The following is a 25981-nucleotide window of genomic DNA, read 5'->3' on the forward strand; positions in this document are numbered from 1 at the left end:
CCTAAAGGAAATCAACCCAAAATATTCATTGGAGGGACTGATGCTGAAGTTCCAATACTTTGGCCACCTGATGCGAAGAGCTGACTCACTGGAAAAGCCCCTAATTCTGGGAAAGACCGAAGGCATGAGGAGAAGGGGGCAACAGAGTATGAGACGGTTGGATGGCATCACTGACTCAATGGACATGTGTTTGATCAAACTCAGGGAAACAGTGGAAGACAGCGAAGGCCGGAGTGCTGCAGTCCATGGGGATGCATAGAGTCGGATAGGACTCACTGACAGATGGATAGATGATAGATGGATAAAACAACAACAAAAGAAAGGGGCTGGGGATTCTAAAGATAACCTCCTCCGCAGCTTTCAAAGTTTGATTTTTGCTCTCTATACTGGGTCAGAAGACAACCTGAAAGTCAAGCAAAGCCAATGTAGCTGTGATGACTTTCTCTGAAGCCATGACTACAAATTACCATTTCCTTTCCTGTTGCTCTAAGGACCCAGAGTTTGGGAAGATCTCCCAGGCTCTACGTTCAATCCTGGAGAACGCCCGGGGCAGCTGACAGGGGAAGAAGCTGTGAGAGCCATACAGACTTTCCCTTCAGAGGCTGCTCCAGGCAACAACCGAGAAAAATCTGAAGAGTGAAGAGCAGTGACCAACCAGTCTGCAAATGGAAATCCGCCCGAACCCCAATAAAACCTATCTCCCGAGGCCAAACCAAGCAAAACCGAGGCGAGGGTAGAGTACAGGCGAGTAAAGAGGAGAGCTAATTCCAGAGTTACAATCACACACGCGCAAACCTTGACCCACGCCCACTCGGCAGCGAGAGTAAAGGTGGGAGCTCCAAACGTAGGACAGAACCCAGGGAACTTCCCTAGCTGCGGATAAGGCCATTTCATCCCATTTTCTCTTCCCTCCCAGGCAGTCTCCAGCAAGTAGCCTCCTCCTACCCCATTCTGTCCCGCGGGGCCCCACCCGTGGCCCCTTCGCGCTCAAGTGGCCTTAGAGCTGAGGTCCGTCCAGCAGTCATCTGTATTCCAGGCTGGAGAGAAACGAAGACAAAAAAACCATTTGCACCTCAGAGGCACCGTACTCACCCTCATAGCTGACACCTCCGGCTCCACCACGGTTGCCATCACTGTCCTCCTCCCCTTGGGTGGCAGCCCCCTGGGTCTTGGGAGCAGCCATTACGCGGCTGAGGAAAAAAAAAAAAAAGAGGGCCGCAGAACAGGCGCGGGACCAATGGAAACGCGATTGGAAACGAATTCCCCACTGACGCGGCTTTTTCTCCACGCCCACTCTGCGCCGTCACGATCTGGACCAATAGAACGTGGCGAGGGGGACGTAGCCCCGCCCCTAGACTCTAACTCCCCTCCTCCTTCCGGGATGGAGCTGTTGCAGAACTACAGTTCCCAGGGTGCTGCGGGGGCGCTCGGCTGGGAGGGCTAGAAGAGGCGCTGACGGGCGGGGGTTCGCCGGAGAGTGGCCCGGCGTGTTCGCTTAGTTCAGTGAATCAGAACAATGACTGCGCCTCCGGGTTCCCGGGAGCGCGTCGGAGGACTCTGAGCAGCCGCCGCCGGGAGAGCGGCGGGCGGCGCAGCCTCGGCCGCGCGGTGTCAAGGCTGGGCTTGGGAGCCTCCAGCGCAGACCCTGCCCAGCGACCGCAGCCCGCGCGGAGCCGCGGGGCTCCAGCGCTGCAGCCACTACTCGGGAGCTGTGCATTGTTGTGAGCCGGAGAAGGGGCGCGGGGATTACAAAGCCTGAAGACCCCGGACCCCTGTTTAGCCATGTGGATACCTACGGAGCACGAGAAATACGGCGTGGGTGAGTCTCCGCGGGGCGAACTTTTATTCTGCTCTGGTCCTAGTCCGAGCGAGTGCGAATTCGCGTCCTTGCCCCCGTGCCCCTCTCGCTCAGCCCGGCTGCAAATGCCTAATTCTGGCATCGCGCCGCGGGTTCGGGGCTTTGCTCAGCCACCTCCTGGCAGAGGGTTGCGCGTCGGGGTCTCGATCCTCAACGCCGGATGGGAGCTCTCGGCACGGGCTCCCAGGGAGCGCCGTGACGGCTGGGGGAGCGCGCGGCCAGCCCGCCTGCTGCGGGCTCTGCCTGCGGAGTTTGGAGTGGCTACCGGGCGTGTGTGTGTCAAGTTGGAAGAGGAGAACGGACGGCTTTCCTCTCCCTCCTTCTCCTTTACCTTAAAGATGGCAAGGGCTGCAACGACTTCCCAGGGTGGAGAGGGAGACAACAGCCGCACAGAGAGAACATCCCCAAAACAGAAGGGAGGCACAGAACTTTCCCTCTGCCTTCCACATTCCCGGAGTGCGGAATGTGGCACCGTCTTCAGAAGAGCCGCTCTGACAGTCCGGCCCGAGCCTTCCTCCTCCCTCCCATCCCGGGTTACCGGGTGTGTGTGTGCGCGCTCGGAGAGGCGGCGGGGCGGGGGGTGGAACTGGTAAATTTCAACATCTGCGCCGCTCTGCTCTTTGGTCTTTGGAGAGGAACGCGTATTTCAGCAGTGTTTTTACTTCTGACCACCCTCTCTGCTCATGGTGGAGGTGGTGCTGGAGGACAGCTGTGGAGTGTTAATGGGGAGAGAGCTCCGAAAGCTTGGGTCTTCGAGGCAACGAGACAGATTTTAGGAAAGACTACCCTGACACGGGTGTTAGGAGGAAAAGGAGCAGGGTAGCGCTCGCTGTTCTGTGTAAAGGTGAACAACAAAGGACATTAATATTGACGGATGAATACAGGAGTCTCCCTTCCTTTCCCTCCTCCCATTTCGGGCGGATTACAGTTCCCGTTTTTGTTGTTTGATTTCAGCTGGGTTGCCCCTTGACAGTTACTCCTTTTAGGTTGCGACTATTAAAAAGGCTCTCTGAGAAGCCTGAAGCAGCCAAATGCAATTATAACCTCTCAGAAGGTTTGACAGAGAAAGTATTATGATATAATACTTAATATATAGTATTAAGGAAACATAATATATAGTTTCCTATAATGCCCTGTCCTGCTTATTGGTTTACTTTTTTAAAAATTGGGTGTAGATCTAGTGATTTAGATGATGTATAGGTATCTGCTTATGTTCTAAATTCATTTTCCTGTAATTTAAAAAATCTGTAAAGCCTTTCGAGGGAGTCATAATTACAGGGGATTTTTCCCCCCCAACTTCACCTGGGAATAGGACTTTGGCATGTCCTGAAAGGGCTGTATGATTAAACGAAGTCATTCCCCTGTATTATATGAGCTTTCATTTTGGATTTTGACTGGTCAGCAAGACAATAGTTTGCCCAGGACCCACCTTTGGGAAGGAGTTCCAGTTTTCCCTGTCTTTGAAATGTAAGGGGAGCCTTTATCAGGCACTCAGCTGGCAAGGAGTAGATGTTTCCTTCTCTTTACCTGCCTCATTTTGGGGGGTAGATTACTTCTTATTAGGAAGAGACATTGTTTTTGCTGAAGTGTTGAGGACACGGAGTGTCCCCTTGTCACCGGCTTAGCACTCAGTGCAGGAAGCACAGACATGGCCAGCAGCACTGTCCCGCTTGGAGTTGATCCCAGATGTTGATTTCTTCCAAGTGTTAAATTATACAGATTATGGATGGGATTTATTTTCTTGATTTCTTTATGTGCCAGGTCACAGCTGGGGTGCTGTTATCGATTAGATCCTCTCTCGCTTTTCTTTTGCAAGCTGTGGGCAGAGGATTAAAACACACTGTGGGATTTCCTGGAATGGCAAACCGGATGTTATCAGTCAAGTGTTTTGGGCTGCAGCAGACACCTCGCCTTTGGGTGGTTGTGATTTGGTTGCAGAGTAGGGGATGTAGGTGGGTGAGCACACATTTGGAGAAAGGTGGGAGAGATGAGAGGTGAAAGCAGAGGGCGGGGATCTGTTGTGCTCATTTATGCAATATAATACAGGATTGTTACCATCTTTTATTATTAATTTTTGAGCATTTGGCTTATGAAATGCTTAACTGTTTTTTAGACTCCATCTGTTACGTGTGTGTGTGGTGAAAATTTTGCAGGGATTCTTATGTGTGGACTTTATTTCTCACCACAGAAAGGACTATTTGTAGCTGCTTATACTGAGCAACTAAGACACACACGTGCTACATGTTTGTGTTTTTTTTTTAAATAAACTTGGTTACTGTGTTTTTCTTTCTAGTTTTTTATAAATACTCAAGAAAATTTATTTTATGGGCACAGATGTTTTGCTGATATCATGTGTAGTAGTAAATCAGTTTCCTTATTCTTTGATATAAACCGGTCTTTGTAACCTTGAATGCTTGAAGTTTCCATGCACATTGTATATTTCTAACATACTTATCTCTCATTATCTATGAGAGAATTATGTATCTTTATATATTATTGTTTCAGTCTCAAGCAACATACTATAAATATGGATAAAATTACTTAAATTTCATGCCTGTAGTAAGGTGTATCAGAGATAGGAATTCCTTTTCAAACCTGATGTGTGGGCACCATCCCCTCCATTTAATTGATGAATGGCCTTAAAACAATGCATACTTAGTCATATATCTAAGTGTTCTAGGGTAGTAGACAGGTATAGTGATTAAAGTTATGAGTAGTAAGGAACCTTGTCTCTTTGAAAATCGTTAATAGGCACAGTTGTAGACGTATTTTATCTTGGAAGAGTCTGTTTAGCTCTTGGTCTTAGCCAAGACAGTGCTTGCTGCCAGCTGTGTGACCTAAGGTAAGTCGCTTAACTTTCCAGGTTCTCAACACACAGTCGAAGAATAGCCAAGGTTCTTCTCAGTATTAATTCTGTGGAGTTCTTCCAAACAAGTCTGTCCTTTGGTTAGGAAGATATTTCCATTGTGTTGAGATTGTTATGAGAAAGGCACTTTTGCTGTGACACATCCCACATGGTTTTCAACTAAAATCACAGGTAAGCAAAAGCTACCTGGCAGGCTGCCAGAACCAAGGTGATTCAGGCTGTTTGATTCTCTCTGTCTAGCAGGAACTCCATGGGCAGTGACTAACACATTCTTGATCACCCCCTGACAACTTTCCTCACGTTGAGTATCTGCCTTCTATACGTCCTCATCTGTCACAGTCCCTGTCCCCTCCCTTAAAGTGATGGGAATTAGTCACAGAGAAAGTTAGGGCCATTGCAGATCTATTTCTACATTCATTTGCTCAGCAGGCATGCGTGCAGCATTCCCAGGTGAGCCAGTGAGCCTTTGTGAGCTACAAACTGAACCCCTCAACTGGGCCAGATGTTTTACATTTGTGAAGCTGGTTGGGCTTAGAGGGTTAATGTGGGCTGGATTGATCAGTGCAAAAAAATCCCTAAGGCTTACAGGAAACAAAACTCAGAACAAGCTGATCTGAAGGTCACAGATATAATTTAAAAAATGAAGTGTCATCATTCCCATATCACTGAGTCCTCACAAGCATTCCTGTCTTCCATTTATCCTAACGTGGTTTTTTAAATCATCTAAGTAGGAATTCAGGCTTCCTAGGTGGCTCAGTGGTAAAGAATCTACCTGCCAAGCAGGAGATGTGGGTTTGATCCCTGGGTCAGAAAGATCCCTTGGAGAAGGAAATGGCAACCCACTCCAGTATTCTTGCCTGGAAATCCCATAGCCAGAGGAGCCTGGTGGGCTACAGTCCATGGGGTCACAAAAGAGTTGGCCATGACTTAGTAACTAAACAACAGTAAAGTAGGAATTCTGTTCCTTTATAAAGTCCTTTCTATTTTTATGGGGAGAGGTACCATCTCTTATTTACTCAGGATCTTTAGAATGTCTTTTCCTTCAGAAGCATGCTTTATTGTTAGCCTGTGTGGAAGGGTTTTGAGGGAGTGTACCTTTTGTCATAGCTGTTTTCAGTTTGTTAGCTGGCAGTCTTGAGATGTTTCTTATCTTGTGGTACCATGATGTGTGCAGATAACATGTGTAGCTAGATAAAGATGTGCTGCCTGAAATTGTTTGTGGCATTTAGAGACTGGCACAGGATTCTAAACTTTCAGTGGGAAGCAAAGAGCAGTGATTTATACCTGCAAGAAAAGTATCACTGAAGGGCTGTGCAGACAGTGAGATGGCAGCTTACATTCATGATCTGGCCTCCTGTGGGAACAGCCTATAAACATTTCCCCCTTTTGGTCTTTCTCATAAGTGATGATTCTTTCATTAGGTCCCACAGTGACACTGAGATACTGCCTTTCTTCTTTAGTCTTATTTTTTCCCCCAGAGGCTGTATAGTCAGAACTACAAAGGAGATAATAAAAATTTAAAGAAACGTAAGGATTTCCTGTCTCTAGTTCCATTTTTTTTTTTTTTTTAGGAGACTACATTTGCAGAATTATCTCTGATACAGTATGTCCAAGTTCTAGCATAGTGATTTTATGTTGTGAACATACACAGCAGAGAAACATTAAACTAACTCTAAGGAAACTCAGCCATAATGCTGTAACCTTAACATATTAATACAATGTTTTATATGTTGTGAAATTATTTTACTACTCTCTGAAGTAGAATACTTTCCATTTAAGACATGAGGAAACAACTTCACAGAGATTAAATGACTTACAGGCATGCGTTGGAGATATTGGTTCTAGACCATTGCAGTGAAGCAAATTATCATGATAGAGTGAATCACACAAAGCTTTTAGTTTCCTAGTGCATATGTTATGTTTACACTATATTGTAGTCTTTTAAGAGTGCAATAGCATTATGTTTAAAAAACCATGTATATGCCTTAATTTAAAAAGAAAAACAGCAAATAAATAAATGAAAAGGGAAACCACAAGCCATCACCTGACAATGCAAGGTTGCTACAAACTTTCAATTTGTAAAAAAATGTAGTATCTATGAAGCATAGTAAAATGAGGTACTCTCGAGCAGTGAATTTTGATATTGTTTAACTGTCATTCATAATAGGAAATTCATTTCATTTCCGGACACAAAGCACCACCCAGGACCACCCTACACACATACAAGTGAAACAGTATTTACTTATACTTTCTGTGATCTCCTATTCTTTTTCATTAAAAAAATACATACATATAGCACTCAAATCATTATGTTGTACACCTGAAACTAATAGAATGTTGTATGTCAGGTATGCCGCAATAAAATAAATTTATTTATAAACTTAAAAAGATTGTCACTGACTTTACTTAATGACTCAGTGGGTCCTCACTGATAATTTGAATAGCACTGCTCTAGATACCTCAGTTGTGATACAGGAAGCACTGGAATTTAGGCCTTGTTGGGTTTCTAGTTAAGTTCATTCATTATGTTGTTTTTTGACAAATATGTATTTGTATTTAAACTTAGACTTTAATCATACTTTTCTCTTCTAATATAAGTCAAAGTTTGTCTTTTTATATAATATTTCTCATTAACTATGGAACAAGTATCCAAAGCCATCACATGCATTGCATAAATTGTTTCTTTTAGGTTACGTGTGTCTTTCTGCTAGGGTCTTTTTGAGATGGGCTGGGATCAACTGCATAATGACCAATTTTGGATTTTTATATATATATAATTTCCTTTGACAGTGATCTCTGGCCACTGTAGCAGAAGAATGAATCTAATGAGCTATTAATTTCTTGCCAATTGAAGGGTTACCCACACCATTCTTTTCCATCCTTTTATGTATTGCTGATCATTATTAGAAGAAACAAGGCAACTCATGTAACTTGTTTTCTTAAAAACATAAACTGGTAAGCTTATTTGGTCAGAGTATATACTAAAGAATAAATAAGTAATGTCCCCCAAGCTATTTTTATTTAAGCACTATAAATGTACTTAAGGAACAACTGTTTTACTCTTTGGCATATAAAAAAAATGTGTGCTAAGATACACTGGATATTTACTAAGGAAGAATCACCAAAAATAGTGTTAATGCCTTTTGTTGACAGAGTTGCAGTAAAACTGATATGCAGTACCCTACTGGTTGTATTAAATATTAACGTGATCCTTTTGGAAATGAAGGTGTATGTATATGTGTGTGTGTGTATAAAGATATAAAATAGGCTTTGTGGAGCACTTGCTTTTCACCAAGCTTTGTTCTGAGAGCTTGTCATGTGTTTTCTGTCTAATCCTCATGACAACTTCTTAAGGGAAGGCTCAGTTTTCATTCATTTTGCAGGAAACTGAGTCATAGAGAGGTTAAGTAAGTTGTCTAAGGTCATGCAGGAAGTGGTGGAACTAGGATTGGAACCTCAAAAGTCTTAGAGTGTACTTTCTTAGCCACTCTGCTGTATTGCCTAACATGATGGTCAAAAGCAGGAGTCTGAATCAGTAATTCCACCCCTCAAAGTTTGCATGAAAAAAAGTCAATAGTGGCAAAACACTTTATGCATAGTTATTCCTTGCCATGTGGTCTGTGAAACAACATAAGTTCCGGTATAGGAATAGTTGAATCACTTTTGATTATCAGCACAGCAGAATACTTAACAGTAATAAAATGAAAGAATTCCATAAATAATGCTATTTCTAAAGTACATTCCAGGAGACTTCTCAGGCAGTGCAGGGATTAAGACCTAGCCTTCCTATGCTGGGGATGCAAGTTCCATTCCTGGTCAGGGAGCGAAGATCCCACATGCCTTGCAGCCAAAACACGAAAACATAAAACAGAAACAATATTGAGTAACAACTTTCAAATTGGTACATGTTTAAAAAAAAAAAAAGTTAAAAAGATAAAATACATTCCATGTACCTAGTGTCAGGTGACAAAATAAGTGAAACATGGATAGTGATTGAAATTCCATAAAATGCATAGTATTATAGAGAAGATGATTGGTTAGTTAATGTGTAGAATATAGAGAAGATGTATTCAATAATTAATGCACAGGTGAGAATTGTTAGAATATAAAGATTACCAGCAAATTCTTTGTAAAAAATTCCTCCTGGTTGGAAATATGAGCATTATACATATTTAAAGCATGCACATTGTTGCTTCTGGATGATGGAGGTGACATAAAGGTGATCTAAGAGAGATTATTGCAGTAGATGAGGTTAAGAGATAAGTTCCTGAACCAGATGAGCAGTCCTACATGGTGGAATGTGGATAAATCTAAGATGTTTGGAAGATGGAAACAATAGGGCTTATCATTGAATGTGAGGAGTTAGGGGAAGGAAGAAGTTTAGGATGTCTTCCTGATTTCTGGCTTGAACAAGTTGGGGAACATAGATTGTTGTTGTTTAGTTGCCAAGTTGTGTCCAACTCTTTTGTGACCCCATGAACCGTAACCCGCCAGGCTCCTGGGTCCGTCAAGTTTCCCAGGCAAGAATACTGGAGTGGGCAACTTACCATTTCTTTCTCCAGGGTATCTTCCTGACCCAGGGATTGAACCTGTGTCTTCTGTGTTGGCAGATGAGTTCTTTACCACTGAGCCACCAGGGAAGTCCCAGGTGAGCATAGGTGCCATTCAACAAAAGAGTTGTTTTTACAGGCAGGGCTGGTTTATAGCGTAGGATTAAGAGTTTTGTTTGGCTTCCTAGAGTTGGCCATCCCCATCAAACATTCAGGTGGTGATATCTGCATAGACAAGAATAGGAGAGAGGTTATAGACTAAAGAGCATCATTAGAGAGTCATTTGATATAGGTGTGATAACTGAAGCAATCCACTTTATTAATTGTATTGATTTTGATTAAGTACTCTGCTTGTCTAAGTTTTAAAGTGATGGAGCCTGAATTTTCCAAGAGCAGTCATCTCGAAGCACTTTATTAATACGGATATCCGGGGACTATAAAATAAGAACGATTAGCTGTCATGTCGAGTTGGTAGGAAGCTAGATTTCATGGTTTTTTCTTGCTTCCCATTGGTGCATTGCCTGGTTAAGGCATAAGTTACTTCTGTTTCTCTGACAGTTCTTTCTGAAGCAAATGTCTCATGCCAGATTTTGCATGTTTGTGAAATTTTCCCAGCAGGATGTTGAAAAACGGAAACCACAAACAATATTTCAATAAACATGATTTATATATCCCTCAAACAGCATCTAAGTGTATACACACATCTGGAAATGGGAAAATGCTCAGATACCCAAAGCAATGTATTTGTGCATACAGACTGTGTGTGTGTGATAAATATGTAACATCTTAGGAACCACAAGGTCAAATTTAGAATTCTTGAAGTTACACTGCTGTCCTCCTGAAAAAATATGGGATTTGAAGTGAGGGATTCCAGCTTAAGATAGCTTTATGTTCCTCTTTCCTAATGTAGCCTGTCATAACCTCCCACTGAAATAATGACAGATGTACACAGAGAGGCAGACATTAATGATATTAGAAATGAAGTCTGACAGAAAGCCAACTGCCAGATTCAGGAGCAGTTTCTCCAAGGCAGGTGCAACTACATTGTGAAAACCAGTTGGTGGCTTCCCTCTGCTTTCGCTCCTTAATAGAGAAGCTTCAAGGACCTCAGTGACCTGGGCAGGAAGACCCATTGCCCCTCTCTGCTATCTCCAATTTTGAGGCCAGGTCAATATCTTCAATATGGAGTGTGTCCTTTACCACCTGAGGTTTCTCTAGTCCCTCTCATTTTGTCTCATCTTTGTATGAGAGATGACCATGTATAGAAACAGCTGGGACAGGAAGGTGGGTGGGTGGAAAGGAGTCTTTGACAGGTGTACTGTGGCCTTCATACAAAGTGTTTCATGGGCACCTATGAAGTACTGCAGTAACAAGGCATGCTGGATATTATATTGATAGTTTTGCTTGCAGTCTGTTGGATACAGAGGAAGAAGTGATGGGATAAGAGATAATCTTGTCTTAATTGCTGTAAACCATGGTGCAGTTTCCCTGGTGGCTCAGACCATAAAGAATCCACCTGCAATGCATGAGGCCTGGGTTTGATCCCTGGGTCAGGAAGATCCTCTGGAGAAGGAAATGGCAACCCACTCCAGTACTCTTGCCTGGAGAATTCCATGGACAGAGGAGCCTGGTGGGCTACAGTCCATGGGGTTGCAAAGAGTCAGCCACAACTGAACGACTATACTTTCACGCTTTCACACATGGTACAGGATGGAGGGCTTCCCTGGTGGCTCAGATGGTTAAAGAATCTGCCTGCAATGCCTGGTGAATTCCAGGGACAGAGGAACCTGGCTGGTTACAGTCTGGAGTTGCAAACAGTCGGACACGATTTAGTAACCAACAGTTTTTCATGGTACAGGATGACTTATCACTGAGAACTTGGATTGGAGCTGTGCACCTGTTCCAGGAAGGAAGACTTATAAGCGGGACTGAACATACTCCTTTATGTTTAGCCCTGGCTTTGGTATTTCAGGGTGGTTCAAGGCTCAGGTTGCAACAGTCAGGATCACATTTGTGTCTCTATCGAAGCAGAAAAGCAACTAAATCCAGAAACAGGCATCTGTCAGTCTGTAATGAACTAAAACACGGCTGCTTCTCAGCTGGGGAAGAAGAGAGAGAGCATGACATTGGCATAGAAGGCTTTGGGAAATTGCAGTCACACATGTGTGTTTGTTTTCCACTCCCATTCATGACCCCTGTGTGTGTGCCAGAAAGAGGAAGTTGGTGGGATCGAGGCTGTCGAGAACCCTTCTGGTTATGAAATTTGCATGTCTTCTTGGGTGAATTTAATAACCATTCCTTCCCCAAGTTGTGAACTGTTTTCTTAAACTAAGCAATTTGTTGTTCCATTTTATGATAGTGTTAATTGGGCATTTTTAAAATAAAGGTAATCTATTATTGTTTTGTTTTGTTGGCTATGCTGCACAGCATTTGGGATCTTAGTTTCCTGATGAGGATTCAAACTTGTTCCCCTTGCTTTGGAAGTGTGGAGTCTTAACCACTGGACCACAGGAACGTTTTTTCTCTAAACATGTCTCCCTGAAATCTTTAAGCAGAAATGTAGAGATTAGGTGTTTTTTTCCTCCAAAATGAAAAAGATCATCTCTGCCTTGGTGACCAGGGCTGACTGTGTTTGGGGACATGGGCATATATTTGTGTGTTGCTGTTATTGTCTAGTCGCTCAGTAGTGTCCTACTGTTTTGCCACCCCACAGACTATAGCCTGCCAGGCTCCTCTGTCCTTGCGATTTCTCAGGCAAGAGTACTGGAGTGGGTTCCCACTTCTTCCTCCAGGGGATCTTCCTCACCCAGGGATTGAACCTGTGTATTCTGCACTGCAGGTGGATTCTTTACCACTGAGCCACCTGGGAAGCCTGAATTTGTGTGAGGCAACTAAAAATAACTAACCCAGGACCTAACCCAGGTCCTGGAGAAAATAGTACTCACTATCCTGGGGAGAGGAAGAAACTTGTTGGCCTTTCTCAAAGGATGTCCAGAATCGGTTGAAGAGTCTGGGGGGCTTTCATAATAACAGGCTTAGGGTTTAGCCAGGCTCTCAACGAAATAAGAAAATCCAAACACGCATAAGCAGCTCTGATCCAACCAGTCCATTCTAAAGGAGATCAGTCCTGGGTGTTCACTGTAAGGACTGATGCTGAACCCGAAGCTCCAATACTTTGGCTACCTCATGCGAAGAGTTGACTCACTGGAAAAGACTCAGATGCTGAGAGGGATTGGGGGTGGGAGGAGAAGGGGATGACAGAGAATGAGTTGGCTGGATGGCATCACCGACTCGATGGACATGAGTTTGAGTGAACTCTGGGAGTTGGTGATGGACAGGGAGGCCTGGCATGCTGTGATTCATGGGTTCGCAAAGAGTCAGACACAACTGAGTGACTGAACTGAACTGAACTGAAAGAGCCAAAAGAAGAAAAATGTCTGAGAGTTTTCTCCAGAAATGTGGATGATGAACACTAACAACAAGGTATGAGGATTCCTATAAAAACTTAGCATATGGGTAAAAGTTAGCCCTTAGCCCCTTCCTCTATTTTTTCCCCCAGGAAAATCATATTTGTATTAATTGCATCCTACATTTCACTTAATATTCCCATTCATCGTTTATATAAATTGATTTCAGAAAACCAGCCATTTACGTTCTTGGCCCTAAGTTAGAAGAGGAAATATTATGTATAAATTATGTAAAAATTATGGTAATTAGTTTTAAAATGAGAAAATTCAAGAAGTGAAGAATTGGGATACAAAGTTACATATTGCAGTGTTGTTGCAACCAATTGTTACCATTGAGAGGTGGCATTTTTTTTTAGACTTTCTCCTTTTTTAATAATTTTTAAAAGTTATCATGAATTTCTTTTGTAATCAGAAATAATTATATAAACTCTTTTATAAGCTGAGCATTATTTCCTATATAGAGTTTTCCTCTCAGGATTAGAGGTTAGACTGGTGGAAACTGAGTCTGGAAGGATTGAATATAGTTTGTCACTTATGTCTGAAAATTTTTCTGTTTCAAAGTGAAAAAAAAAAAATTTCAAAGTGGCTTTCCTTGCTATAACCTGCTTGATTACTTGTGATGTCGCCACTTTGTTCATTTCCCTGTAGTCACAGAACAGTGTTTTCAGATGGCTGTGGGGTACAAATTTTGGAAAAGAGTCCCAATTCCTCTTTGAGAAAGAGCTTCAAACAAATTCGTCTAAGATAAAAAAAATACCGTTCTTTCCAAGAAGCGTTTGTTTAGAAGAATGTTGATGTCACTGCTCACTTACCATTGTTCTGTAAACTCTCTCCAGTGAGAATGTGAGTCCTGGAATAATTTATGCAAGAGAAATTGATCAATGTAGAGGGTCGAGAACTTGAAGAGGTTTTATTTAGCCATTATGGGGGATAATTGCCTCTTTGTGGGTGTTATGGACTAGATGTTTGTTGTTGTTGTTCAATCGCTCAGTCGTGTCCGACTCTTTGTGACCCCATGGACTGCAGCATGCCAGGCTTCCCTGTCCTTCACCATCTCCTAGAGTTTTCTCAAACTCATGTCCATTGAGTCAGTGATGCCATCCAGCCATCCCATCCTCTGCTGTCCCCTTCTCCTCCTGCCCTCAATCTTTCCTAGCGTCAGGGTCTTTTCAAATGAGTCAGTTCTTCACATCAGGTGGCCAAAGTATTGGAGCTTCAACTTCAGCATCAGTCCTTCCAATAAATATTCAGGATTGATTTCCTTTAGAATTAACTGGTTTGATCTCCTTGCAGTCCAAGGGACTCTCAAGAGTCTTCTCCACCACCACAGTTCAAAGGCATCAGTTCTTCAGCCCTCAGCCTTTTTTACTGTCCAGCTGTCACATCCATACATGACTACTAGAAAACCATAGCTTTGACTATACGGACCTTTGTAGGCAAAGTAATGTCTCTGCTTTTTAATATGCTGTCTAGGTCTGAATATTTGTGTCTCCCCAAAATTCTTATGTTGAAACTCTAACACCCAGCCTGGTTGTATTTGAAGGAAGGAGGTAATTAAGGTTGAATAAATCATGGGGGTGGAGCCCTGTTCTAATTGGATCACTGTCTTTATAAAAAGAGACCCTAGAGAGTTTGCTAGCTCTCTCCAGGAATTCAAGCATGCACGTACCTAAGAAAAGGCATGTGAGGATATAGTAAGAAGGAAACTATCTGTAAACCAGAGAAAGAGCCCTCACCAGAAATTGACCAGGCTGGACCTTGATCTAGTACTTACAGCTTCCACAACTGCGAGAAAATAAATTTCTGCTGTTGAGCCACCCAGGTTATGGTATCTTACTATGGCATCCCGAGCTAATACAATGGGTTAGAGCAGTTTTAGGCACTGTAGGAAGAGGAACAAAGGAAATAGAAGCAGAATCCTGGACCTCTGTGTAAGACATGTCATCACTGTAGCCCTTTTCTGTGGTCTGAGATCTAACTCCCTTAGTCTGCCCTTGGAAGCACAGAGTTAATTGAGTCACTGTTTGATGATGTTTATCTACCAGTAACTCCAGGAATGTGTTTATTTGAATAATGACATTTATGTAGAGTTGCTCATAGCATCTTAAGTCATTAAATCACCTTGGGTTCTTTCAAAGAAACCGGTAAAAGTAGGGTCTTGAAATGAGTCATTTCTCCCTGCTATAATTATTTATGAAAAACTCAGGTCAATAAGTTTAACCGTCTGGGTTAGCACTTAGAACAAGTTGTTGAAGTTTTACTATATTGAAATTTGGTTGGAGACATCACTTCAAGTGTACTTTGTTTTTGAAAGGCCTTCCTGGATATAGTACATACCAAGTCCCTGAGGGGAATAAATAATATTAGGTAATTTTTTTTTTCCATTTTCTGTCCTTAAATATGTGTTTCCTGATAGCAGATACTACATCCTGTTAAGAGTTTGTCACATTTTTCTTTTTCTTTAGTGATGATAAATATAAAGGCATATCCTGTGACATGGAAAAATTTATTGGGTGTGCCCGCTGTCTATAAGGCATTGTGGGGGCATATGAATAGGTATAGAACTGAGTCCCTGGACAAGTGATGAAGCTAGAAATATTTCTTAGTTTTCTATTTAGTTTTCATAAAACATTTGTTTCAAGGTAGGTGTTATCATTTTTTTTTTTAATATTTACTTGGTAATGCTCCACGGTCAGTCACTCAGTCATGTCCGACTCTTTGCGACCCCATGGACTGTAGCCTTCCAGGCTCTTCTGTCTATGGAATTTTCCATGCATGAATACTGGAGTGGCTTGCCATTTCCTATTCCAGGGGATCTCAACTCAGGGATTGATCCCACAATCTCTTGCATCTCTTGCACTGGCAGGCCAATTCTTTATCACTAGGACCACCTGGGAAGCCCCCGGTGGGCTTAGTAAGGCAGTGTATAAATATATCAGAGAGAAATTAGTGTGAAGCTTAAGACATATTTTCCCTCAAGCTTTAAAAGGAAGATAAGGACTCGAAATGGTGATGCTGTTCACTTGTGAGCCTTAGGAAATAGCCCCGAGGAGGGAGTGTCTCATATCCTGGATAACTCAGAACTTATCCAGAAGAATAGAAGGTTCATTTTAAGATACTCCCTGCACAGTGAGTCACCAGCTGCTGAGACTGTCCAGTATAAACACCTGAGTGGAGCTGTACTTTAAATAGCTGGAAAAGCTTCCTCTTCCTACTGGGTAATTTCCACTTTCCCCTCCCCCCAACCTTGGACTCATTCTTGTCACCTAAACAATGTTAAGTATCTTGGACAATGGGTTGTCTTTTTTTGTGATTTCCTTCTAAGACTGGGCAGAGGAAGAAAGATGTATTAGTATTAACTAAGAGTGGGTACTGTGTCCAACTTAGTCACTCAGTCTTGTCCAACTCTTTGTGACCCCATGAGCTGTAGCCTGCCAGGCTCCTCTGTCCATGGGATTCTCCAGGCCAGAATACCGGAGTGGGTTGCCATGCTCTTCTCCAGGGGATCTTCCCAACCCAGGGATCGAACCCAGGTCTCCTACATTGCAGGTGGATTCTTTATCATCTGAGTTACCAGGAAGGTTGGTTAGGCAGAGGAAAATCCAGCATCGAGAAGCACGTTTTCCAGCGGTTAGGCCTGTGTGATTGGTGCCATGTATGCACACTGAACCCTTAGCAAACTTAGAGGGACAAGTATTTGTTCAAGGTGACTGACTGAAATTTGGATACATAGTCCAAGTCTGAAGCCTGTGGCCTCTCTGCACGCAGAGAGGCCTGTGGTCAGAATCTAGAAGCCTAGTCCCTGACTTTGGGTTCTGTGGACAGTGATGAAGAAATTGCTCACTGTACTTTACTTGTTGTATAAGATGCTGGCTTCTAGTATTATACGAAATAAGTATCTGCATTGTCTTTTCACTTCAGCCTTAGCCTCTGGTGGTTCTGGTCAGCCCCTCGTGTGCTGCTGTGCTGCCTGCCTGTGGGTGGGGCGTGTGGAGCCCAGTTGTGCTGGAGGGGTCTTGAGGTGGGTCAGGAAATGGCTGGGTACCAGAAGGTTTGGGGAAAATATGGGGGCCGAGAACCAAGCACCAAACAAGGTTGCGTGATGGGAAGGAAGTAAAAGTGTGCATCTGTGAGTGAGGATGGACCTTGGCCAAGTGTGACCAGGACCAAGGAAGAACCCTGGAATAAAATTCAAGTTCTCAATGATGGTGGGACTCGAAGAAAGAGAGCTAGCTGCAGGGGAGGGCTGATCAGCATTGACTGGAACAGCCATGGAAACCCTAGTCTTTGAGGCTGGTGGTTCTGATATCGGAAGCTCTTGCTTTGCATGGACCTGGGCCCCATCCATGCTCAGAGAAGCCTCGTCCTGCTGGGCTGAGGATCAAATGCCATGAGTAACTTGGGTGTGCTGGGTAGGCACCCTTTGTGTGGACTACTGCAATAGCCTCCTCATTTGTCGCCTACTTGTAGTCCCTTCTTTCTCTAGCACATGCCTTGCATTTTAACTGCAAATGATCTTTTCTCTAGGCTGAATTTGTTGTACTTCATTTGGAAACACAAATACCTGTAATGTTTCCTGTGCAGTCAGGATAGAGACCAAAGTCAAATGCACATCAGGCCCTTCCTGAATTGGCCCCCGGCCGCTGTCCAGTCCTGTACTGGGCATTTCTTCCTCCCGCACCCTGAGCTCCATGCTAGGGGACTAGATAGAGCTTTTCGGAGGTACCTAGCTGCGTCTGGACTCTTGGTCTCTGCCCTTGACTTGCACTCAGCCTGGCTGGTCCATCCTCCTTCGGATCTTCACCTGGAAAACCTAACTGGGGTATCTCTTCTCTAAAACCTCCTACATCTGACTCCTCCTGGCAGAAACGAAGACCATTCTTTATTCCACATCTGTGCCTGCAGCTGCCTCTCCCAGGGCTCTTGTTGCTATCGTTTGAAACTGTTTCTACCCCTGCTACAAGCTGGGAAAGCCCTTGATGCTGTTCTGTCCATTTGTTTCCCTGGGAGGTAGCACAGAGCTAGCTTTTAGTAGGCTCAGTAAGTGGTGAATCAATGAATAAATGGTTTTCTAGTCCATTCAGGCTGCTCCAACAAAATACTGCTTACTGGGTGGCTTATAAACACCGGCAGTTGATTTTTTACAGTTCTCAAGCCTGGGAGTCTACAGTCAGGGTGCTCACCTGGCTGGGTTCTGGTGAAGGCCCTCTTTGGGGTTGCGGACTTCTCAATGTCTCCTTACATGGCGGAAGGATCAGGAAGTTCTCTGGGGTCTCTTTTACAAGAGCATTAATCCCATTCATGAGGACAGGGTCTTCATGACCTAAGCGCCTCCCAAAGGTCTTGCCTTCTAATACCATCACATTGGGCATTAGGATTTCAATCTGTGAATGTAATGGGGACACAGTCCTTGAGACTGTAGCCAGTGTTCCTTGGAGGAGGGAGAAAACTAAGCTCGGTGTGTTATAGTCTCTTGTTGAGTTTATCTGTCAGGTTGTCCAGAGTGTATAAACAAGGCTCCGAGGAGAAGAGGTCAAACAGACTAATCATGTCCTGCCCCCTACATCCTACAGGGCTGATCCAGAGAAGACAAGTAACTGCCAGAGAAGTGACAGAATTTGTCAAAAGTATTTAAAATTACCTACAGAAATTCTGAAGCATGTGGCATAGTTCTGTTTGTTCTATGACCATATAAAATTGCCATCCAAAAATCCAGATGGAGAATAAAACCCAGAAAGTTGTGAGTGCTATTTCATAAAGAAACCTGCTGCTAACCACTCAACTCCATGAAGATAGGACTGGATTTTTCTTCCTGTTGTATTTTCTGTTCTTACTGTAATAGTTGCTGCATAATAAATTGTAATTTATGATAAATTATAAAAATAAATTATATTTGAGTCAGTATGTGAGTGATAGGTGCTCAGTCATGCCTGACTCTTTGCAACCCCGTGGACTGTAGCCTTCCAGGCTCCTTTGTCAGTGGAATTCTCCAGGCAAGATTACTGGAATGGGTTGCCATTTCCTTCTCTTCCAGGAAGAGAAGGGGCTCTTCCAGGGATCCTGCATTGCAAGAGAGTCTTTACCATCTGAGCCAGCAGGGAAGCCTTTGAGTCAGTATGGACAAGTCCAGATTTTTAAGAGTGTTTATAAGTCAAGTCATCATGGTAGCATGGCTTGGATTACACTTAAATACCAGATGCTCAGGCATATCTGTTTTTTACATGCTCTGGTCACCATGTTCCAGTCAACTGTAGACAATTCTTTGGTGAACAATGTGTCTTAGACATTCTTAGTGCTTCTTCCAAGTTTGGGGTGCTTTTCCAACTTCTAAGTGATTCAACTTTGCAACAAAAATTTCCTATCTCTGCTTTTTCAGGATAAGAGTATCCTGAGATTGCAAGGCAAGGCAAGCTACTATCAAAAGACAGAAACAAAACTGTTATCAAATATGCAATTAGCCATTGGCAAGAAACATCATTTTTCACTCCGCTGTGCAGCAGAAACAAAATATAGAGATACGTGGCATGTTGAAGAGAGAGACTGCAGTTATCATTTATAACTTCCTATTTAAAATTTTTGTTTTCATGGGAACAGCCTTATTCATTAGAACTTTTTATTAGAAGCCATCTGTCATGGCCCATGTGTTGTATTGCAGGATGTGCTCTGCACAAGGTATCTGGGTTTGGGAAAGTCTCTGCTGGGAAGGAGAGATGTCCTCTTTCTGATCTGCATAGTGGAGTGATATGGTCTTATAGGAACTCTGATCAGTGTCCTCACTGATTGATTTGATGTGTGTTTGTGCATGTGTGCTCAGTCATGTCCAACCCTTTGTGGTCCCATCGACTGTAGCCCACCAGGCTCCTCTGTGAAATTTTCCACGCAAGAACAGTGGAGGGGGTTGCTGTTTCCTACTGCAGGGGATCTTCCCGATCCAGGGATTGAATCTGTGTCTCTTGTGTCTCTTGCATTGGCAGGTAGATTCATTACCAACTGCGCCACCTGGGGAGCCCTACTGAGCAGATAAATATTTGAAAGTATAAACTTATTAGGATAAAATGCTGATTTTATTGGTGTTAGCTGTTGAGCTTCTATTTAAGAGCTCATTTAAGAAAAAAAAAACAAAAAATAGGAAAACTTTACTCTGAAAACCAAAATTTGAAAACCATTGACATAGCAGAATACCTTGACATGAGACTGGAGTATTACAGGTAAATTTCAGTTACAATAGGCTTCATAATTCCTGTAGGAATTCTCCTGATGAGCTCACCTCTTTCTGCTTTGATTGGTGGTAGAGAGAAATCTGGTTTGGGGTTAGGAATTGTCATGGAATTATTGCATTTTCCAGAGCACACTTGCCATGTGGCACAGTTTGCACCATTTATATTGATGTAATAAAGCTCTTCATGTCTGAGAAAACCATTTGATACCATCATGCTATAAATTATGTACTTATAAGTTTGTCTTATGAAAGTAAGAGCTTAGGGTTCTAATTTTGGTTCCTTCATAATAATTGTCTGAACTGTAGGAAAGCATTTCTCTCTTACGGCCTCTGTAAAATTATAGTGTTGGATGAGGTTGTTTTCAGGTTTGCTTGAAATTCATTGTAAGTTAATTTCCTTGGCCAGTCATTTGACTAGGTATCAGTGGAGCTGTCTGGAATATTCAGTGTCTGAAATGTTTCGGTTTGTGTTTGGTTTACTGAAGGTGAAGTGTATGAGATATTTACACTTTGCAGTGGTCTGTTCTGCCAGACAATTTACTGCCTGTGCAACCTTGTGTGTTTCTTGAGGCTCTTGGGCAGTTCCCTATGGAATTTGGTTCTGTGAATTTAGCAAGTGTTTATAAGTATCATATAAAAGCCCTGTATTCCCCTAAGTCTTTCTGTCCCTACTAAGGCATTGCCAGGTTTATTAACATACTCATTTGAATATACTAAACTCCATACTCCCTTTTTGAATTGGAGTGTATCAATTCATGGAGAGCAGATTGGTGAAGGAGGTCAGATTTGGAAATAATTTATTTCTGAAAAGCTTCTTTTCTTTTTTAGATATGAAAAAGGAACTCGGGGATGGAAATACAATATTACACTTAGCTGTCCAAAGGAAAAGAATCATCTTAGATCTTATTCCACATTGAAATTATAGCACTCACAGATCACACTATATAAAATTGGTCAGATTCCACTGACTGGTTGCGATTACTTCCCTAATTGGAAAAAATTAGGACTATTAATCATTGTGACACAAAGCAAAATGTCATCGTGGCCTGACAGTCTTATTTTCCACCTGAGAGATGGTGGCTTCTGAGTACAGATCCAAACCCTCCTTCCCCGCTTTCTGTTCCCATGTCCTTTCTGGCTGTAGCTCTCTGCAGCAGATCAGACAAAGACGTACAAAGAGGCAGAGGGCACAGAAACAGGAAGAAAGCGTTCCTTTGTTTTGTATTCCACAGAAACATCTGTGGAAATGAAAATGGGGGAGGGGAGGGAAGACCTCCCCAACCAGGGAACACAGACATTTAAAATTATTGCATGTAGCTAATTGACATATAGACAAAGTCGTCTTAGGCATGGGGACATCAAAATGACTGAACTCTGAATTTTCCTTTTATTCCTCCTAGATGCACTCAGAAGGGCAATGTTTGAAGCAATTTGCCAGAATTTTCTTATGAGGATAATAATTTTCTTAGTATAGAAGTAATTATGGTTGTAACACATGAATTATTTTGGTATTGAGTTTTATAATTTCTTAATGTTTTGGCATACTTAACATTTACTTGGGCAATTGCACATTGCACATTTTAAACAGGATTTATAAGAAAAGGGTAATTGACAAGTGCTAGTTTGTCTCATGTTTAGCTTTTAAAAATATAACTTTTTTCTGTAGGCATCAATATTAACTTTTTTTTAGCTTTTTTTAAAAAGAGAAACAAACATAAGTGTCTGTTTAAAAAAAGTGTAATTAGAAACCCTCTGCCTTCCTCCCCCCTCCTTTTTAATATAATAATAGCATTTTTGCTGGAAGATTTCTGTTTCTTTAATGTAAGCAGCTTCTTCTATATGTCCCTGGAGTTTCTATACCCTTCTCAGAATTCTTGCTGCACTTTAAAGAAGGTACTAACCATTTTGGTGTCTTTAATCTCTCCAAGAGGGAAAACTATTATGACATATTTGGTGAACATCATGTTCAAATACTGCAAACTTACTTTTTTTTTTTTAATTTGAGTGTCTCATTAAGCACCATGGGACGTTTCTTGTATTTATATTTCCTCCTCAAATACTAGTGTTAGTTTGGTGTCAGATTCTTGATGCAACAATATTTTGTGATGATATAGTTGATTACAGGCTGTACCTTGCTGTTATAATAATAGTGAACATTGTGTCAGGCACCCTGCCCAGGTTGTGTGCATGATATTTCATTTCATGCTCCTGACAAGTGCATGATGTGGATACAGTTCTTATTATTGTTTGTATTTTTATAAATGAGAAACTGAGGCACAGAAATGTGACAGAACCAGCCCACAGTCTCGAAAGAGGTTTGGAAGTGTAATTTGCTGTCATGCCTTTAGCATAGTGTTAGTGTCTCTCCAGTCAGGTCTCTTTGCTCATTTGTTTTGTTTTGTGTTGGTGGTGGTAGTGTGGGACTGGAGGGTGTCAATTACCCTCAAGTTAACCTGTTGACAAAAGGCGTAGTTATTATTGCAGCATTTAATTGTACTCTTTTTTTTTGCAACAGGCAGGTCCCTTGGGATAAAAGGGTGTAGGTATCTACTGACACAGAGCCAAGGCTAATGGTTGGACAGCTTGTGACTTTGAAATCTTTGCATTGGGTTGGGCCCTTGACCCTCAGTTCCCCTTGAGAGCTCCCTTGATGTCCTAGAGAGGTTCTCCAGCTCAACTCAGCCCATCACTGTCACAGGGCTCAACAGAAGTGTGGACTGAGACGCAGCCACTTAGGGAGTGTTCGCAGGAGCCTGGGGTTGGAGCGTCCCTAAATGCGCAGGTAAGATGGCCCCTGCATCAAAGTGACCCCTTCCCTCAACTGCCCCCAACGGTGGAAGGTAATCTCCCACCTTGTGGTAGTCGCCATTTGCCAGGTGATGTGTAAAAGACTAGGTACCACCTAGGAAAGGCAGTTTAGGACTGTGCTGTCATAATGTGGGAAAAGCAGATTAGGAAAGTAGAAGTGCATAACAGTGGAGCCCTGCTGGACTTTTGGGTTGGGTCAGGGGGCTCTGGGCAGTATCAGGGAAAACTAATTATAAATCATTGCGCAAGTATTGCAGTCAGTCTGAGTGTCTCTTTCATTTCAAGTGACTTTTACCCCAGATAGCTGTCTGAGGGTGACCCATGTTTGGATTCCCTTGTGAATTCTTTGGGCCTGATAGAATGTGACTTGACTGCTTACATCCTAACTTCCCTGTGTATAAAATAGTAATAACCTGTTCCATTTTTGTGGGGCTTTCAACTACTTACAGTGCTTTCTTACTTGTCCTTTTAGATCCTTTTGGCCTCCTAGAATGCGGCTAGGAGGAAGCTACTCCTCTTTTAAGAATGAGATGGTAAAGGCACAGCAGATGAAGTGACCGGTGGAGCATAAATCAAATTTCATTGGTCACAACAGCCCAAAGCTACTGTTCATTTGAAGAACTATCTCAGTTTATTTCTCTTATAAACTGTACTTACTTTCTACCTCTGTATAACTTTGACGATCTACCACATACTTTGTGCATATATGTGTCCAGACAGTAGATCCAACCAGATCTTGATGAGTGACCACCATCTTTAGATGAAAACATCAGCATGAAGCCTGTACTTTGCTGCTGCATCCACAGACCAACCTCAGCACCATGCTGCAAGTGATGTATATCCTGCCTACTCTGTAGTACAGTATTACTGGTGACCTATAGAATCTTTGGGCTTGCTAGGTGGCTCATTGGTAAAGAATTTGCCTGCCCAGATGGAAGACACAGGAGACAGATTTGATCCTTGAGTTGGGAAGATCCCCTGGAGAAAGAGATGGCAACCCACTCCAGTATTCTTACCTGGAAAGTCCCATGGACAGAGGAGCCTGGTGGGCTACAGTCCATGGAGTTGTGAAGTGCTGTACATGACTGAGTATGCAAATAGATTATCATTTTTACAGTCCATGTCATTTTTTAAAAAAAAGGCGTGTTAAGGGTCCTTTTAAGGGAAACTAATGGGAAGCTTTAGTTTCTTGCTCTGTAAACAAGGATAGTAATACCAGCCTTGCTTATTCATGGGGTAATTATCATGATCAGGTGAGATCATTTTTGTGAAGCTGTGTACATCATAAAGGGCTTTACAAGCAAAAGGAATTATTATGGACGAATGACCCTGTGTTCAAGATGGAAGTCCGCACTAGTTAAAGTAATTGCTCATGATACCATCCATATCTGCTTCTCTCAAGACCCTTTACAAGCCCCAAGGTATAGGAGGTATAGGTATAGGAAAGACTTCTAAGGTCCCTTGGGAAAGACCTGGCTCACACTTCTGGGAGCCATTGTCCAAGGCATGTGACCATAGGAATAGAGATCTACTATCAGGAAGGAATCACCAGCTAATCTCCAGGAATCAGCTGGGTATTGATAAGCAGGGTCAGTGACATATTGCTAGAATGAGCCAAAACAAAGATAGTAGCTTGCACCTTTTGTCTCCAAAAAAAAAAAAAAAAAAGAGAAAGAAAGGGAGAAATGAGAGACAAGTTGGAGCACATGCTTTATTAAACCTCGCATCAGTTGGCCTTAGCCCAGATGCTAGTGTTTCCTGCATGAGGCTCCTGTATGAGGCAGTGGTGGAGAGTGCATTGCACTGTGAAGAAACTGCCTAGAGCAGCACCCACAGAAAGTGCCGGCTGATGATGCAGGCAGGGAGGGAGGGAAAGAAGGTTTGAAATAGCCTGATCCTGCCCTGATGTATTAGCAAGTGATCATCGCCCATGCAGCTGTATTCTTGGGATAGTCACTGGTTTACTGGGTGCTGTGCTGGTGCTGAATTAACATGGGGGAGGGGAGGGATTTTGGACCTCAGGAAATTTACTCCTCCATTCAATATGTGTTAGGTACATGCACTAGGTGTGTGCACTGTGCTGTGATTCCAGAGGTGAACAGTGAACTCCAAGGAGCTCAAATATGAATGGACAAGGCAGAGAAGCGATCACTGACTGTGGTCCTGGGAGAGGCAGGTATGACCAGAGGAAGGGCCGCTTCTGTCAGGGCAGGCAAGTGTCCTGGAGAAGGTGGTATCTGAATAGAGTTGAAGGAATTGTAGGAGGTAACGAGGTAGAAGAGATATGGGAAGACTTCCCTAAATAAAGAAGTGGTATAAGTAAAGGCAAGTAAGCTAAAGGTGTGTGTGGAATGACTGGGGAGCTGCACATAGGTGACTTCCATATAAATTATCATCATCTTAAAACTGCTACATGTAGCTGACATGTTGCCTTATTCCAGTTTAGATCAGTGACTCTCAACTCGGCTGAATCACTCACCCCCTACCCCTACTCCCAAGGGTGTTTGGAAATGTGTTGTTTTTGACAAGTGTTTGAGAAGTCCTGGTGACTTTCACTGGACAGGGCCAGGGATGGTACATGCCTTTAGAAGAAAGAACTCTCCTGTCTCAAATGCCTATGATGTACTGACTCTTTGCAAAGCCCTCGTAGACTTCATCTCATGAGGTCACAAGTCAGTGAGTATGTCTACTGTTTCTTAAGACACAAAAGTCAAAATCCACAGCTTGTAGGTTATTAGTAGGGTCTGGAATACTTGTTCCATTACTCTCTCATGTTTGAAATTGCTTTTGCTGATTCTAGTTTCCATGTTTAATTGCTATTCTGATTTATAAAATTCTAATACCTTATGTTGCCAGTATCTTTGTTAAGAGCAAGCCCTTGTTTTCTTCCTGTTCCCAAGTGGAGAACTCCACTAATGCAACAGTCTGTTCCTTCTCTGCCCCTTCTCTCTTTCCTTCCCTGCCTGGTTTTATTGGCAGTTGGTCGGCCAGTTTGAGCCTGGGGACCAGGGTGGCCTGGCTCAATCCTTCCTGTCCCTGGGGGATCTGCCTTCTGATTTGTGAGCTTAGCGATGGTGCTGGAGGCCTGCATGTTCCTGACCTAAACTTCATCTAGGGGAGTGTCAGCCGGGTCCTGTGTACAGTAAGGTAGTTTGTGTCCTGCATAATGGGGGAAAGTGGCGTTTGGAAGCCAGCCAGAGCTCCGCCGGGCCC

The 25981-nt window shown here is 42.9% G+C and overlaps 2 protein-coding genes across 4 annotated transcripts in view; one reads left to right on the forward strand and one right to left on the reverse strand.

Annotated features, from left to right (window-relative positions):
- ZNF277 (zinc finger protein 277) overlaps nucleotides 1–1225 on the reverse strand; it is a 135560-nt gene extending 134335 nt beyond the window's left edge. Inside the window, exon 1 of the mRNA XM_055420855.2 lies at nucleotides 1093–1225. Within this exon, the coding sequence (XP_055276830.2) occupies nucleotides 1093–1183 (91 nt within the window). The 5' untranslated portion in view covers nucleotides 1184–1225. The remainder of the gene's footprint in view (nucleotides 1–1092) is intronic.
- Nucleotides 1226–1434: 209 nt separating this feature from the next.
- DOCK4 (dedicator of cytokinesis 4) overlaps nucleotides 1435–25981 on the forward strand; it is a 488437-nt gene continuing 463890 nt past the window's right edge. For all 3 annotated transcript variants that reach the window (XM_055420853.2, XM_055420851.2, XM_055420852.2), the window contains exon 1: nucleotides 1435–1819. In XM_055420853.2, the coding sequence (XP_055276828.1) occupies nucleotides 1783–1819 (37 nt within the window). In that variant the 5' untranslated portion in view covers nucleotides 1435–1782. The remainder of the gene's footprint in view (nucleotides 1820–25981) is intronic.

Source organism: Moschus berezovskii, chromosome 3, assembly GCF_049115385.1.
Source record: "Moschus berezovskii isolate FMDL1 chromosome 3, NW_MosBer_1.0, whole genome shotgun sequence".
Classification (NCBI taxonomy): Eukaryota; Metazoa; Chordata; class Mammalia; order Artiodactyla; family Moschidae; genus Moschus; species Moschus berezovskii.